Consider the following 18,051-nt stretch of genomic DNA (forward strand, 5'->3'; position numbering starts at 1 on the left):
GTCTAGATATGAAAACTACCACAGCAAGACACTTTATAGCCTCGTTTTCTCCCTTTCTATGACCTCCTAAATCAGTGGGCAGGAGGATATAACGTAATGTGCAGGGGTGGGTGACTTAATTGTGTACATATCTGCCAAATCTCCCAAAGTGTATGTGACCTTTTTCGCGCCGTATGCTTGCAAAGTTACAGCCCGTCCTCTCTCGGTGATGATTTCATGAGGTAATACGTCGCGCTAATGGACGGATCGATAGCGTGACGTCAGTTAGATGCATATTAATGGCGCGGTGGCCCTGTGTGGTAGTGCGTAGCTCTAATGATGTGGGGAAAAAATGACATCAGGGATCAGCTGACAGCCCAATAATGAATGCGGCGTTCAGTCCAAATCTAGGAACAAGCTCAAACTACCTCTGGCCTCTGAACCCGGATCGCCATGACGTCTGAGCCGGGAGAATGCTAATTGGGCTCTGATGTGCTGTACGTTGTCCACAGAGGGAAAGTGGGAACGTGGAGAAGGAACATGAGGAGAAAGGGGATGCACCCTGTGCTGCAGATGAACAGGTTTGAAAAAGAATATTGAAATAAAAGTAATTCATTATTTAGATGTGGGTCTTTGTTCAGACGGCTTAACGCTGATGATAAAAACAACAACGTGCCTTCAGCAGGCTCAGTTAGAAAGCAGAGCATCCAACGGCTTTAACAAGGTATGCTGCAAACGGCTGTCTGTTCTCTCGATTCCCTGTGCACTCACAGAGCAGAGACACAAAATACACACACACACACACACACACACACACACACACACACACACACACACACACACACATCTGTAACTGAGACTACTGCAAACAAATGGCCAGCTGCTTGGTCTGTATCAAATGCCACATATCCACGAGTCATGTTGTCCAATACCAACATAAGCCAGAAACAATCTGCTAAACCTTGATTTAATTATTTACTAATGATCCTGTAAGGTAATAAGAAAAAAAGCAATAGTATGTATTGTGGAAACAAATGTCGTATTTTTGGAGGCAAACCCCAAAAGTTAGCATTGCATTAGTTCACTCGACCCAAAAAGCTAATGGGATTTTTCCATTAGATTTTGGATTACTGCTGTAAATAAATAAACTCTGTGGCAAACACAAGTTCATGATACTAACACGTTCAGCAAGATAATCTTCACAAATGAACCCCACTTTAATGATTTTTGAAGCATAAATGCAATCGGTGGAAGTAAAAAGCTAACATTGGGCTATAAACAAGATACATCAGGAGTATAGAGTGTAAATAACAAGGCTGTAAAGGTGGAGTAGTTGGCGTTTCAGACACTTAAAAGCTTCATGAAGGGTATTTACTGACATATTTTATGTTGTAGAAGGGCACGTTGCAATCTCTTATTCTTGTGTTTACCATTGACCTCATTTCAGGCATCTATAAAAAAAAACATTGACTTTAAGAGGAGCTAAGCTAAAGTGCAAAAAACGCTGACTCATTTCCGGGGTTTGGGACTCATTCCTGCAGCACTCTATTGTAAATGTAGACATACTGTTTGCATATGACACTGTTCAAAACACCAACATTCATACATTTTAAGAAGATATGCCTCTGCTATATGCTGACTACTCCCTCTGTGCCTTACCTGTGCATGTTACGTGATGTGTGTTACATTTAACGGTAGCTCAGGAAAAAGGGAAGTTAGCAAACTGGCTAAGTAATGTCAGTTAGAAAGGAGAGTGCGTTGAACTGAGCAAGGTCATATTTTTTTGTTGACGTGAAATTAACTTTTGTTAGAGCAAGAATGTGTAATTTTGTGATTCAACAGTTACAGCCTCACAGTTTGAGTCTTAAGTGTCAAGGTTTTTTTCACCTCCACATGAATCACATTCTTGTCATTTTCTGGCAGAGATACGGTGGATTTTAAAGAGATTGAAGACAGGGACAAAATGTTTGGAACCATGATATGGACACTAATGATATTAAACATAAATTATACCCTATGTCATAACCACAGTCTCTTCTTAGCCTGTGAAGATATTTTGACAGAAATTATTTTAAATAAGTTTGGCATTGGACATTAAAAAACATTGTTATTGAACATTATCTGAGGTTTTGCAGAAGAAGTCCAATAACCTTGTTTGTGTAACAGTAGAAGTCAACAAACTGGCATGTCTTGTTGCTATGAATTCAACATTTTAATCGTAAGAGGGAACATATCTTCTTTAAAAAGTTTTATAGTCCAACATTAAATAGTTGCAAATGTTTCAGAGACTTTTTCACCTTGATATGAACACGATTTGTGTCATTTTCACTTATAAATATGGCCAGACTCAGGAAGATTTCAAATTGGTATCGCCACATCAGCCCCTATTAACACTGAGGAAAAAATGGCTCGAAGGTGGAAGAAGACGGAGACCAAATGTCAGATTCTGTCCACCCACATAACAAATGAACCCTTTGCTAGAGGTCTGACATTAAACTAAACAACACACCAATGTGAATGCAGCATTAGCTTTTTCCATAATGCCTGAACTTTTGCACCACGCTGCAGTCAGTCAAGCAGGGCCCAGGAGGCGGCACTGATGAAAGGGTTTCATGTGGATTCCCCCTCCAGAAAGCTGTCACTCACACCGCACCCCCAGAGGAGCAGAGGGGGATCCTGGGTAGCGGCTCTGAGTTTGGGCTGTGGAGTACGAGTTGAGAGTGTAAGAGAGACAGTATGTCAGGAAGCAGCAAAGTTTGATTTGACTGAAATAGAATAAATATCGAACAATGGCACCACATATATTTGAATATATATTTTCTGTTAAATCATAGTGTTTGTATCTTTTTATATCTTTTCTTTTATTACCTTATCCATGCTAGACTAACATGGTGAACATTAGACCTGTTAGCATTGGCACTAGAGCATGTTGCAGACGTTAGCATTTAGCTCAAAGCACCTCTGTTCCTTAGTGCAGCCACATAAATCTGCAGCTAGCATCGTGTTGCTTTCTTCTTGTAAAACACTGGATACTTTGAACTCATCGAGCTATTCCCATGGCTGTAAAATCTTAATCTTGTTCGTCTAAATCTTTGCATATGGGATGATTTTTCCTCTACAACTGCAGAATAGTTGCTACTCTTAGCACATTTTACATCCTGCGACTATGTGTGATTAGATTTGTGAAAGCATTAGTTACAGCCTGTGTTTGCTTGTCTGTGTATTTCTTTATGTCTGTGCACTTTTATGAATCGAAACATAACTCAACCTCTGTTTTCCTCTCTGAGAGTGAGACTATCAGCCAGTAAAAGAAAACATAGCAGAGACTGAAACCGTTCGAGTAAAAATACATCCAGCGGGGTCTTCGGGTGCCCAGGAAGTCCTCAGTCCTCCGCCCCGCCCACTCCCAAGCGAATCCCCCTGGTACTGGTTGCCTGGCAACACTGGCTGATCGGGTTAGCCGGGTTAAGAAAGGGTCCGGCACGGGCCGAAGGGAATCAGATCACTCCCATTGATCATCCTCTCTCTGCACTCCTCTGAGAGCCGAGGCCACGGCCACAAAATCAAAGCCCTGCCATCGTGTCTGAGAGAAGGGTTATTACGCACGCTGTGGGAGCAGAGCAGAGAGACACGGTGGGCTTTGTGCGGCGGTTCAGTCTGACATCCCACACCGAACATCACAGTGTGCGACCACTCACAGTCACAAGCCATGCGATTGTAACTGAAGCCCTTTAAAGAGATTTCAGGTCTGCAGAGCCGGGGATGACAGACAAGACTTCAATGCTCTGTGGTGACTTATTATCAGATATTATGAAATATGGGGGGATGTATTTGACGTCATTAGCTGTAATTTAGATATGGGAGGAAAGGAAGAAGGTGGAGGGCTATAGGGGTGGGTGGGTGGTATTCCAAATGCCACCTGCTGCACCCATAGTGTGGGAATCCCCCTGGGGTCTCAACAGGATGGAGACCCACTGGACTGACAGGTATCGTCACATTTTATCACTTTATTATAACAAAACTTCACTTTTAATAATATCATTTAAAGACATTTAACATCCTGCTCCTGCCTATGGATGAAAATCAATAGGAGCTCTGAGCCTAATGCTCTCCAGCATAACAAGCAGCTGTTAGCATAACTTAGCATTGTGTCAGTCTTGCTCCAACTCCCGAGTTCATGTTTGTTAGATTTCTAAAAGGAAGATTTTAAAGCTACCTAAAATGTTAGCTAACATATCGAGCAATCAAATGTGAGCAAGTAAGCGTGCACAGATCTGAATACTGGCTAAGTTCTTCATATCACCTCTTCTTCACCACTTGAAGCATTAATGCATAACATGTTTTTTCTTTAAAACATGTTATGCATCCGTGCATCTCAACAGGTGAGCTGCTGCTGCACCACGGGGGTTATAAAGGGAAACCCTTTGAAGGCTAAAACCACACTCTGCAAGAAGTCTCCACCCACTTGAATACAAACACACCCATGATGTGGGGATGTGCAAAAATACAAGACAAAGGGGGCATTTGTTATGTCGTCGTGTCTCCTTCTATTGCAGTCATTTTTGTATGCAAATAACATCAGACTGCAACTAGTGATTTTTTTTTGTAATTGATTCAACAATTGAATATTTTTGGATTAACCAATTCATCGTTTGGTCTATAAAAGGTCAGAAAATTGTAGAAATGCCAATCACAATTAGAAATAAATTTGAATCCAAAAAATATTATCTTTATTATCACAGAAGACTACAATGACTTGGAAATATTTATTCTTTCCTATAAATTGACGATTATGTTATCATAATAGTTGCCGATCGAGTAATTGATAAATTGACAATTTGTTCTTTAAAATAAGAGAGTGCTGCTGCACCTCATCTTGCAACTTTTAGAAAGCCTCCATATGAAAACGTATAGCTTTAAACTTTATATAACCAGGGAAGCCGAACCCTAAGCTGCATTCGCTCTCCTTTGTGATGTGGAGGCGTGCTGGGGGAAGATAGCTTCTCCCAAAGCAGCTGTACCACCAGAGTATTTGATGTTAGACATTAAAAAAGATCCCCATCTGAATACATTCCCTCATTTCTATGCATGTTTTTAGCTCTTTTGCCTCCACATTGGTTGTTTTTTTGCCAACAAAGCGAATGTGCCAGCGTTGAGAGCGGCCAACTGTTCCACCAGTACGGCAGGCCTTTGGTGGCGACCGCCGAAGTCCTGGAGAGGTGTAAAGTGCAGCGAGGCAGAGTGTGTGTGGAGCGGACGGGGTGATCCCTCCCACGTCTCCTTACTCATGCTGTCCCGAGGGGAGGCAGACACCCAGCCAACTGGTGTCACCCTTCCTCCGCCAAAAGCCTCTTGAGTCATCATTGAAATGGGGGCAGAGATTTGGATCACCAGTTTATCCTTTGTTTCTTATTTATTCTGCAACATCCTGTAGTTATTGACCGTCCATAAAGCTGTAAGGCCCGCATTGATGAAGAGAGAGATTTGACGCGTCTTATTTTTAGTTTTTTCAGCATGAATTTCATAGTTTTTTTTTCCTAGTTGGTGTGTGCAGGTGTGTGTGTGCGTGCTTTGAATTTTAAGTATGTTGCTTTATCTTAGGTGTGTGTGGTCTTTTTGATGTGTCATACTTCTAATTGTTTCCCTCTGTGCTGCTGCCCACAAGCAGACTATTCTCTTAATTTCTTTCATCTCTCCTTTCTTACGTAACACCCTGTTAAACCTGTCGAGGTATAATGAGTTTGGTCTCTGTTGCTCGTTCTCATCCTCTTAAATGTGTCTTATCTTTAAGACTCATGGTGATATTGGCTTCAAAGATTAGACGAATTTTTTGTTGTTTACAAAAATTTATTCATACAAATCTTACAACACTTTTTTTTTAAACATTTATTGACTTGACCCTTGCAGATCGCCATTTTGAAGTAGTAATCTAATGTTCACTTTCTACACAGTAAATATATATATATATATATCTTTGAAGATGATTTCATTTTTAGTAAGGCTATTGGCGCTTTCATTATAATACATATAATGTTTCATGGAGAGCGGGAAACTGATCCTTTCCCCTCTGTTTTCACACAAAATTTACGTCTAGTGCTCTAAAAGCAAAGTGCAAAAGAAAGCAGTGCAAGCGGGAAGGCTTGACGTCTAAAGCTGGAGGCTTCTAGAGATCCTATCAAACGTCTGTGCAGCACAAAAAACAACAACAAAATGGGTGAAATGTAAGCTCATGATGTGCAGCATTGTAGGGCCACTAAATAGCCATCTGAGATTCATGGCGATTTTTAAAGTCGATGCAAGGCACCACAGCCGCAAACTGCTTCCTGCGTCACAAATCCTAGAGGAGAATGCAAAATTAAAGAAAAGATTGATACAGTAAACACAGATCGAATAACTTTTTTTTTTTTTTAAACCCTGCTGTTTTGAAACTCGTTTTTACTGTAAAATATGTAGTCCTCCCTCACAAATACGGTGATAAGTGTGCATACGGACGGAATGTGTATTGTTGACAGTCAGTTTTTAGTCTTATCTTGTAGATTTCACAAACTTTCATCCCTCAACTTTTCAAAATCAGCGTGATCTTGGTCATCATTGCTCCCTTTATTTGCTTCTCTAACTGTGTTTACGTCATGTGTACTTGCATCTCATCCTTCCTCTTCTTCAGATCTAACTATGTCAATTATGGCAGCCGTTTAAACCACTTTAAACATCTAATCACACTTTTTTCTTCATAAACAATTTTACACTTGGTTACAAAATCAGAGCCTAAAAGATAAAGCATGACATTAGACTGAGAGATTCTTGCCAGCAGTAAAGTACATTCAGATACTTCTTTAACGGAGGACAAAGTTCAACATACAGTTTGTGTAGAAATATAAGAACATAACACAAAACAACATCCAGAAATGACAGGAATGTATGTTTGCAGTAGTCAGAAAGCAAGCAAAACCATCTAGTTGGAGTCGTCTGCACAGATGCAGTTGGCTAGTGCAATTACTTTAATCATGCAATCTACTGTTTTTTTTCTTTACATTGGTTCACATGACAGAAAAAGGGAAGCACAATAGACCCAGAAGGTTCAAACACAAGAGTTCAATCTGTGTGTCTCTCACAAAGAAACAAATCGATGAATAAGTCACCATTTAACAAGTATCATTTCCTCTTTTTTTATGCTTTTTTTTAAATAAATTTGCCTGTTGGTGCTTTAGATGTTAGTGATACTTATTATATGGGCAGAGAGACATGAGAAAACCTTCAGCAGAAACCAGTTGATAGAAGCAGAAGATTTACATGAGTCAAAGGTGTAAGCTCACTCTGTAAAGACTGCAGAAGAAAGGGACGAGAAAAACCTCAAAAGTACTCTGGTCCTCTTCTCAGATTTGGGGATTTTTAATTTTTTCAAGAATCCCATCTTGATTTAAAAAAAAATAAAAAATAATGGATAACTGGCATTTTGAATGTGTTTAAAGCCAACAGGGCTCTCGCCTGGTCCAACCCAGATCTACTCAAATAATCATAAGTAATTAAATGGACAAATCAATCAGATATGTATAACATATCGGTCTGAGGGAAAAGTCTCTCCACATTGTGGGATTTGGGAGGGATTTTAAAAAAATGTGTGAGACTAGAGAGACAGGAGCACAAATGAGGCAGAAGAAGTGTGGAGTGTTTGAGGGTTAAAGGTGAGAAAAGAGGAGGGAGGGAGGGACATGAGACGCCCCTACGAGGATTACGGCCTCAGGAGAGAGCCTGAAACTCACCGGAAATTCGGGAGAGAACTGTTTCAGCCAGTCTCCCAAAAAAGCCTCAAACTCATCCCCGTCCGGGAGGGCATCAAAGTTTATGTCTTGTAGGATATGGTGAAAACCTATGTCTTCAAGGCTGTTGTGAATAAAGACAACTAAACTCTTAATGTCACTTTACAAAAAAGCAGCATTCAATACATTGATTGTCTTTTAAACAATTTATTTTTCCTCACAATCATATCTCTTCACTAGACGTTTAAAAGACAGGGCTGTTTGGAGCATATCGTCGTGTGAACAATTTGTCTCCCCTCAATAAATAGGTCTAACAAAAATAAATCAATGAATACATAAAATAGAGGCTATTTTTTTTTTTTTTTTTTTTTTTTTGGAATGAACAAAAAAATTGGTCCACAAAGTAGATATGTGTGTCCTCAAGTGCTTTTTAAGTACAAAATAAAAAACAATATTATTATCAAAATATTCATTTTAATGGCTTACTTCATACATAAATACATGTTTAACACAAAAGCGATCCACTGATTGTTCAGATCTCAAAAATGACTTCATGTGGGGCTGCACACACTTAAGTTTTTTGTTTTTTTGTTAGTTTTTTTTTCTCAGGAGGGGAGGAGGGGGAGGAGGATGCTACAAATATGCCAGCCGGCGTCCTTTGTTTCTAATTCTCTGTCTATACCTTTTCCCAAGGACTGCCGCCAGGTATTTCTTCACCGCCATTTGCTTTCGGTAGCGGCTGTAGCTGTCCGTGAAGATCCCGTCCGAGTGTCTCTTGGACAGAGGCTCCGAGCTGTCGTCCAGCGTTTTCCCCCCGCTGTGTGAGAGACAAGAGGGATCACTATCATCACACGGATGCGTTCACATTCACATGACCCCCCTCCCCTGTATGTACAGCATGTGGTGCTGTGAAAAGCATCTTTGTGACATCATCTTAGAGGGGGAAATAAATAGATAATCAGATTTTCCATTTTGTCCAGAACAATCCAGCCTGCAGAGCTGTGCAGAGATTCAATCTATGTCCTTAACATAAGGGACATAATCAGATTTCACCACTTAAAGTATACTGGCATTGTCATAGATTTAGATTTTAACATAGGAGATATGTTATTTAGTTTAATTTACAGCCCATCCCAGGTCAAATCTGGCATATTTCATCCTGCATTAAGGTGTGATAGGCCTGCTCATAAGGTTTCAGTAATTGCAACCCCCTTCCCTCTTCCATCGGGGGACCACTGGGACTTCATCCCATGAATTATTCACATGGAAATAAATTTAAACCTGAGCGGGCTAATTCTTCCCTCTCTCTACACAGCAGCGGACTCAGAAAACCCACACTTCTCAAATCAATCAAGCCCCCCTTCTGTGCTCTTATGGCATTAATAAAGGCTGATGCAGAGGACAGAGCTGCATGCTGGGAGATATATATACAGACATATATGTACAGGACGTAGAACAGCGTGGATCATGGAGCATTTAAAGGACCAGTCCAAAGAAACAAGAAAACACACACACACACACACACACACACACACACACACACACATAAGACAGGAAACAGTAGAAAAGAAGAGGTGACACAAAAGAAGATGTTCTTACCCTACACGCTTTGCCATCAGAGAATGCAGATATTTCCTTGCTGATAACTGACCCAGCGCTTTCCTGTAGGCTTTATTAAACATGCCGTCTGCATGCCTTTCCGTTCTGGGATGATAGATAGCCACACAGTAAAACATCACCACACACCCAGCGCAAGAGAGGCAACAATTTCAAGTAACTGCACTGTAAAAAAAAATGATAATCGTCAATTATGGAGTAATATCGGGCCTCTTGCTCTATTTGCTTGTCATAAATACAAAAAGATTTTAGGTTATTTCCCTTGTGTCCTTTTAAGGTGTTTTCTTATATAAATTTAACCAGAATATTTTTTTTGCCTTGATTCAACACTTTTTCCCTCAGAAAACTACATTTTTAAAGACTAATTAAGAAGTTTTGCAGCTCTATTTAATTGCTTTTTCTTTTTTTTTTTTCACCCTTCTCTTTCAGTTTGAATATGTTGATCATTTTAAAAAAGAAAGCATGGATTTTAGTCCACTAAACTCCCCTCAGTGACAACAGACTACCAAGACTTTTTTTTTTTTTTTTTTTTTTTTGGATGAATTGCACGTCTCGAAATAATAAATAACAATCACTGTGCTGAAAGTTACTGACAACATTTTGACGATACGTTACACTGATTCACACACAACAAAAAACCATAGACAGAAAGTAGGACTACGGCAATGAGACGTTCAACGCGGACACGACAGAAACAAGTGTGATAGTCACCTTTTCTCTGGTGGGTAATACAAAGTGAAGACGTCGTCATCCATGGACGGAGAGCTCCTTACTTCCATTTGGTCTCTGTCGTAATCCAGGGACGGTAATGAGTTCCCATCCTCATCGTAAACCTCACTGTCAAGTCTGGAAAGATTACACACGTTTTCAACATCAGCTGCTACGATCCACTCAAACACAACAATCTGACATGTTTTTATAAAGTCGTTTAGCTACTTTTTATGTATTATAATAAAATAAAATAAAAAATAAGGATTCTATGTAATTATCCACAGTTAAAATTCACATAACATGTATTTTTTTAAAAAAAAAGACGCTCTAAGATCTGACCTCTAAAGCTTTTGTTTCGATGAAAACGTTTTACATTTAATTATCTAACAACATACAATGATCGATTATCGGCTGCAGGACACATTGAGACACCACATCACTGGCTCAGTAGCCTGAATGACATTACCACCGTGTGAGCAGCCCAGAGGAGGTTATCCAGTAATCCAATAGGCTATTATAGGCAGATGTGGTCTGCACATTGCTGCTTTTTTTTTAGTGAAACTGTGTTCTCCTGTCCAAAAAAAAAGTCATCTACATCTGAAAAGAGACACTTAAAGGGAAAAGTGAGAGCGTACGTACCTAACACCGGGGAAGCTAAGCCCCACAGGTGAGCAGTGGACGCTGTAATGCATTATGAGTCCATAGATGAGTAAGGCTAAAGTCGCTTTACTAGACATTGTCCTGCTGCAAAAGAAAGGAAGAAAAAAAAAAAAAAACAGTCCGTGAGTGAACAGGTGTACAATCAAACTCATGGGAATAATTATTTGATGCTTACTTTCACACCACACCTGTAAGTTCCTAAAAGCAAACAAACAAACAAAAAACAAAAAAAGCAGCCACACCTGACTGGTCTCCAAACGCTCTCCACGTCAAAGCGCCTCAGCTTACCAGTTGTGAGTCGCGATCAGCTGAAGATCTCAACTGGGAGAGCGAGATAGGATCTCTATCTCAGTCTCTCTCTCTCTCTCTCTCTCTCTCTCTCTCTCCCGTCCTCTCCTCTTCCCGTTAGTTCCCTCAGTGAAGCTCCTCTTCGGTCTCCTTGTGTTTTTGCTCAGTTCTTGAGAATTTCTGCGCCAAACATTTGTCTGCGGAGAACTTCCCTGCGTCCTGTGAACTTAACTCCCGCTTGGTTTTTTATCCATGCATCCGAAAGACATGCCTTTTTCACTTGTCACGTAGGTTGGGGGGGGGGGGGATTGGAAAGGGGAGGTGGGTGGCTGCGTCATCGCCCCCCCCCCCACCACCACCACCACCACCGTCCCATTGGAGTGCATCGTTCCTCCGCGTCAATGAAAAACCCCAGTCATAAAAAAAAAAAAAAAAAAAAAAAAGAAAAATGGATCTCCTGGATTCAAACATAATCCATTAAACAGGGTATTAATGTCAACATTTTGACGTCACTCCAACAGGGGTGCGTGAGGCCTGGTTGGGACGAGAGGGAGCTGTCCAGTGCTGAAATGTGACTGACAGCTTCTCTTCTACAAAAAGTTTATTACATTACAGTCATTTAGCAGACGCTTTTATCCAAAGCGACTTACAATCAGTAGTATATTACATATCATTCACCCATTCACACACTGATGACAGGCTACCATGCAAGGTGCCACCATCAGACTCTACCTAACATTCATGCAACATCCAGTCCACACCGATGGCAAGCCTTCAGGAGCAACTTGGGGTTAAGTGTCTTGCCCAAGGACACATCGACTGCCGAAGCCGGGTATCCGGAGAACTACCTTGCTCTCCACTACGCCACAGCCGCCTCTGAATCAACTGATGTCATTTATCAGTAATCAGTTTCACCTCTCAACCTCTGTTAAGGTCAGAGGTCAGACTCACTTACACAACCACATACAGCAGAGGTCGTCAGTTAAATATTCAACATTAGCTATTCTCTTGTGAGACTGTCGAGTGCTGAAATGTGACTGACAGCTTCTCTCATGAAAACAAGTGTCTCTGACTAAGCGTTGTCTCTGAGGCAGCTGACTTCATCTATCAGGATGTGTTAATTATTCACCTCTCTAACTTTATTAAAGGCACAGTTAGCTTTAAAATAAAAAAAAACTATTTTCTTTCAACCCTAGTTCCTGATGAAACTGTTCACTAAAAGTAAGCAGGTCATAATTTCTGGAAAGAGACATTGCTGTTGAGATTTTCAGATGTATCTTTTTAAGCTTTGAGCACTATTTAATTCAATTATATTGGAGAGAAAAGAGACATCTCTACTGCAAACTCTCACCAAACAAGATCGACTAATAAATAAAACTATGAGGGAAAAGATGGATAATACGTATTTTTGCTTTTGGGGTGACCTGGACCTTTAAGAGCTCAGACACAGTTACAAAACAAGAAACTTAAAGGTGCAGTCAGTGATTCTAATCCAATACATTACTTATGATATGATACTTTTCTAACAGAGAGCCATCAGACTGCGTGGAATAATAAGTATGATTAACATCTTTGAACACTGTGTAAATGGACACAAAGTGACAAAACAGTATTGCAGCCAATCAGCAATGCTGTGCATGTCAATGCTGGGGCAAAGGACAGGTGAACGACTGCTGATTTATAGAGAGGAAGACAGTGAAGGTTAGAAGGACAGTAGTTTGGGACAGTTCGGTTGTTGAGTCCAAATATCAACAATCTTTCTCCAGAATCGCTTGTTTAAACCTGAATCATCTGGTTGAAGGATTTGAATAATTAATGATTATTTTCTTCGTCGTGTGAAGGACATGTATCTCCAAAACATGTTTTTTTTATGTAACAAAAACAGGTTTGTTTGTAGTATTGTGATGCATTTTCCACATAATCCAGAGGGTTATTGGATGGTTTAATTATTGTAAAAAGAAGGAACCATTAATGCGATAGCACATTCCGAATCACCAAATTTGGAAATGCAGGTTTTTTAGTGGATGGTGTCATAATGCTGACGTGTTAGTCTATTTATATATTAGACTCTCAGCTATCCTTTTATGGAGCTGATCAGTTATGTAATATGTCTGACAGTCTTTCTTCTCCAAGAAGTTTTTGTAGTTAAAACACTAAACAGAGTCACTGAGGCAGCTGACTCATTCATAAGTACATTTGTTTTTTCCAATGTCATCTTGTCATTTCTTTAACCACTTGGCTTTCTGTACACCTAATTCATTAATATATTCAGTGGTTGAAAAGTACTCACATCCTTTAATTTAGAGAGTACTAATACGGCACTGTAAACAGGCTCCATTACAAGTAAAAGTCCTGCATTCAAACTCCATTATAGTCGTAAAATGTTTTAAAAGTAAAATGACTCCTGAAGAATGAGAGCTGGGGTCGTGGAAGTTTTCCACATAGTTAGATTGTACATATTATATTTCTATATACAGGTAGGTAGTTTAGTCCAGTGGTTCCAAAAGGCCACGAGATGAAATCTGAGTTAATGAGGTGATGGATGCCTCTTTTGGCCTCAAATTGTTATTTAAATGGAGCCATTTGAGTTTAGAGGGAACAACACTCTTTGATGAAACTGAACAACTCCCAGACATCTGAAACATGATAAATAGACTCTATTCAACAAATTGTTTTCTTTTATTTAAGTAAAAAAAAGAATCTGAAAACAATTAGTAACTACAGCAAAGTGAAGAATACAATAGAGTAAATGTAGTGAAGTTGAAGGATAAGGTATAAAAATTGAATAACTACAGTGGCCGGTTACTTTACTTGAAATATTTAAAACTTTGTATTTCATTTTCTATTTGCAGGCTCTCCTGTCTTCAGTATTAATCTCCACTGACTCAGCTTGGTCCCCACAGGTATCAGGATCATGTGCTGAATCTTCAGCGGGTGATTCAGACCGGTCGATCCTCGTCTGGCTCTGACGTCGTTGCAACGGTTTGAATCCTTGAGAAGTAGAGGGGATAAGATCTGGGAAAATGTGGAGACTCCCTTCGCTCTGAGAGAGCACTGCACCCAAGTGGCTGAGAGAACAAAGTACACTGCAGAGTATCAAGATTTTAATCTCCTCCAGGTAGACTTGATCAAATCTTATAGAATAGACAGGATCTATATTAGTAGGCCGACATCACAATGTACAGAATTACTGACACAATTTAAAACGGACATGTAAAGAGAGAAAAATCACCAAATTAGTGTGTTAATTTATGAGGAAATTGTGAACTTTAGGATCATTAAGGTTTTTAATTTGGTAGATAAAGACTAAATAACATTTTCATGTTTTTTTTTTATAATGTCAAATACTCTACGTGTGTATGCCATATTGCCTTTTGGACCCTTTAATGAGTTTTCTCGGAAATTCATTATGATTAACACAAGACAATCATAATATAATCAGGGTTGTCTAATTGTGTTGAGTCAGTAATCACAGTAAAACGCTGATTACTCAGCCTAATCATGTTTTTTATTCAATATTTGAGCTTATGCTAACAGGATATCACTTCTTCAGCGTCTAATTACATGAACAGAGCCGAGAACATTAAGTAGATAAAAATATTGATCTAGTAATCACCCGATGCTTGACTCACCACACCATATAAGTGTCTTCCTGTGAGAATCATAGTGGAATATTAATAAACTCGCCGCCCTGAGCTTTTTATTTTCCCGCTGAGGGTTAAATGTTCATTGCTTTTGTTGCCACACTTATTGTATTGATTGCATGTGTTGATATAACATCTGGATTATGTCATTAAACTGATAAACGATCTGATGAATGTAGCATAAAATCTCTATACGGCACATTTTATGAATGTCTCCTAACATTGACTCATGATGATATTGTCACTGTACGTATAGTAAAAGAAAATATGCTCCTGTGTGTGTGTGTATGTTTGTGTTTGTGTGTGTGTGAGCGTGAGCTTTATATCACCAAAGAGGAACATATGAGTCATTCTAATTTAAGCACTGTTAGCTTTTTATAGCACCTACTGGTCGTGTTTAAAGAGTTTTATTGAGGTTACAGTCTCATGATTCAAGTATTTTACCACCCAGCTTTTACAACGACAGGTGTTGACAGGGAGTGGCTTTTTTAAATCTAATTTATAAGGTGTGTGTGTGTGTGTGTGTGTGTGTGTGTGTGTGTGTGTGTGTGTGTGTGTGTGTGTGTGTGTGTGTGTGTGTGTGTTTGTATGTGTCACCGGAAGGGTCGAGATGAATAAAAGAGACATGAAATGTGTTATTAAGATGCGAATTGTAAAATGTAAAATGTACAAGTTCATTTAATCTATTATCAATTTATTTTGTCAGATATTTTACATTGCAATGTTTTATTCCTCTTTATTTTCAGTTAATCACTTTAAAAGAACATCTCCACAACATCATATCTTCATGAGTTGATAAAAACAGATTTTTTTCAGCGATGTGATAATCATTTTTCATGGGTCTTTAAATTGTTTATTTAGCTGACAAAGTACGTGAATTTTCTGAACCCATAACGCATGTATTAATCCTTGAGTTTATCGCAAGTAAAAGTAAGTAAAAGTAAAACAAAATATGCAAATTGGACATATAATAACATTTATCAGTGTACTTTTTATCGTCTTACTTGAGACATACCTTATTATGTTTTCAATCTCACTAAGGTTAACTCAGCACTCCTGACCAGTAGCATCATTGATGCAAGGTTATCGAATGCAAACACTGCATTTACACTCAAAAACAAAGGACTCAACATTGGGATGATTAATATTGAGTTTATTTTTTGGGTTATAAGTAACGATTGCAAAACTCAGGAAGTTGAGACTCAGGGTGCTGGTGTTGCCTCCATTGAAAACTCCTCTTGTTCTGAAAGAGAGAGACGGGGGGAGAGAGAGAGAAACAGACAGAGGAGGGAGGGTTAGTCACACCCATAAGGACAGGAAACTGCCTCTGGAAATGAGGTGTGGACTTTGTGCCCCAATTTAAGTTTTGGTCATTTTTTGTGATCATCTATAGTTTTAACATCACTAGTTTAGTTTTTTTAGATCACTGCAGTACCACTCTAATTACACATGTTTGATAAAATGGCCTTAAGAGAAAACAATTTACAAATCATAGGTCGTTCTTGTCGTGTTTACCCTTATGTGTTGTTAATACTATCCTGTATGGTTCATTAGATTAAATCTGTTATCTGTTAACATTCTCTTAATCTACTAATTTAGTGGTGGACAATCCACTGAGATGATTTAATGCATTTATAATTAGTTGATCTGATAATATAAAATCTCTTTCTTTAAAAGTCTTACTTTTTAAAAGTGCAATAGGAATTGTCTGTTGCGCTGTTACTCTATAACGCTGCTAGTATGCGCTGCTAACTTCCTGGGAACTATTGAGCGGCTCCATTATCAGCCATTGCTGTAAAATGACACGACTCTCATTAAACGGCTGTTTTTTAGTAAGGACATCTTAATCAGAAATTGTTACAGTTGCACCTGGTCTCCCCTACTTGGATAATCAAGCTGATTCAGATTCAGTTTTCCTGTCGCTAACTTTATCCTGTATGGTTCATTACCTTAATCTGTTATCCGTTAACATTCTCTTAATCTATTAATTTAGTGGTCACTAACATGCTTTGATGCACATGTTCATTTAAATTAGTTGTGCTGATAATGTAAAACCTCATCCTTTAAAATGTTTTACTTTTTAAAAGTGCATCAGGAACGGTCTGTTGCACTGCTAGTATGCGCTGCTAACTTTCCAGGAACTATTAAAAGGCACCATGAGCAGCCATTGCTGTAAAATGATGTAACTCGCATTAAACGGCTCTGGTATTTCGTAATGACATCCAAATCCCAAAAAGTTACAGTTGCCTCCGGTCTCCCCTACTTGGCAAAGATTTGCTGTCGCTAACTTTATCCTGTATGGTTCATTACCTTAATCTGTTATCCGTTAACATTCTCTTAATCTACTGATTTAGTGGTGGAAAATCACTAACATGCTTTAATGCACATGTTCATTTTAATTAGTTTTGCTAATAATGTAAAACCTCTTTCTTTAAAATGTTTTACTTTTTAAAAGTGCATTAGGAATGGTCTGTTGCGCTGTTACTCTATAACACTGCTAGTACGCGCTGTTAACTTCCTGGGAACTATTGAGCGGCTCCATTATCAGCCATTGCTGTAAAATGACGTAACTCTCATTAAACGGCTGTTTTTTAGTAAGGACATCTTAATCAAAAATTGTTACAGTTGCCTCCGGTCTCCCCTACTTGGATAATCAAGCTGATTCAGATTCAGATTTGCTGTCGCTAACTTTATCCTGTATGGTTCATTACCTTAATCTGTTATCCGTTAACAGTCTCTTCATCCACTAATTTAGTGGTCACTAACATGCTTTGATGCACATGCTCATTTAAATTAGTTGTGCTGATAATGTAAAACCTCTTTCTTTAAAATGTTTTACTTTTTAAAAGTACATTAGGAACGGTCTGTTGCGCTGCTAGTATGCGCTGCTAACCTTCCAACCCATAAGGACAGGAAACTGCCTCTGGAAATGAGGTGTGGACTTTATGCCCCAATTTAAGTTTTGGTCATTTTTTGTGATCATCTATAGTTTTAACATCACTAGTTTAGTTTTTTTTTAGATCACTGCAGTACCACTCTAATTACACATGTTTGATAAAATGGCCTTAAGAGAAAACAATTTACAAATCATAGGTCGTTCTTGTCGTGTTTACCCTTATGTGTTGTAAAATGACATAACTCATTAAACGGCTGTTTTTTAGTGAGGACATCTTAATCAGAAATTGTTACAGTTGCCTCCGGTCTCCCCTACTTGGATAATCAAGCTGATTCAGATTCAGATTTGCTGTCGCTAACTTTATCCTGTATGGTTCATTACCTTAATCTGTTATCCGTTAACATTCTCTTAATCTACTAATTTAGTGGTGCAAAATCACTAACATGCTTTAATGCACATGCTCATTTAAATTAGTTGTGCTGATAATGTAAAATGTCTT

General features: G+C 38.9%; 1 protein-coding gene across 1 annotated transcript; it reads right to left on the bottom strand.

Annotated features, from left to right (window-relative positions):
* Nucleotides 1-8,111: 8,111 nt before the first annotated feature.
* Nucleotides 8,112-10,939, bottom strand: LOC129110737 (glucagon family neuropeptides-like). Its single transcript, XM_054622928.1, has 3 exons — nt 10,704-10,939; nt 10,065-10,199; nt 8,112-8,553 (listed from the first exon to the last, which is right to left on the bottom strand). The coding sequence occupies exons 1-3, from the start codon at nt 10,874-10,876 to the stop codon at nt 8,370-8,372; spliced, it is 492 nt and encodes a 163-aa protein (XP_054478903.1). The 5' UTR covers nt 10,877-10,939; the 3' UTR covers nt 8,112-8,369.
* Between the last annotated feature and the right edge of the window lie 7,112 nt (nt 10,940-18,051).

The sequence above is a fragment of the Anoplopoma fimbria genome, chromosome 21 (assembly GCF_027596085.1).
Source record: "Anoplopoma fimbria isolate UVic2021 breed Golden Eagle Sablefish chromosome 21, Afim_UVic_2022, whole genome shotgun sequence".
NCBI classification, from domain to species: Eukaryota; Metazoa; Chordata; class Actinopteri; order Perciformes; family Anoplopomatidae; genus Anoplopoma; species Anoplopoma fimbria.

Coding starts and splice junctions, on each gene's coding strand:
- LOC129110737 (XM_054622928.1), bottom strand. CDS start 10,876: ATGAGTTTGATTGTACACCTGTTCACTCACGGACTGTTTTTTTTTTTT. Junction 10,200..10,703: donor CTTAGCTTCCCCGGTGTTAG/GTACGTACGCTC, acceptor TAATCTTTCCAG/ACTTGACAGTGAGGTTTACG. Junction 8,554..10,064: donor TATTACCCACCAGAGAAAAG/GTGACTATCACA, acceptor TCTCTCACACAG/CGGGGGGAAAACGCTGGACG.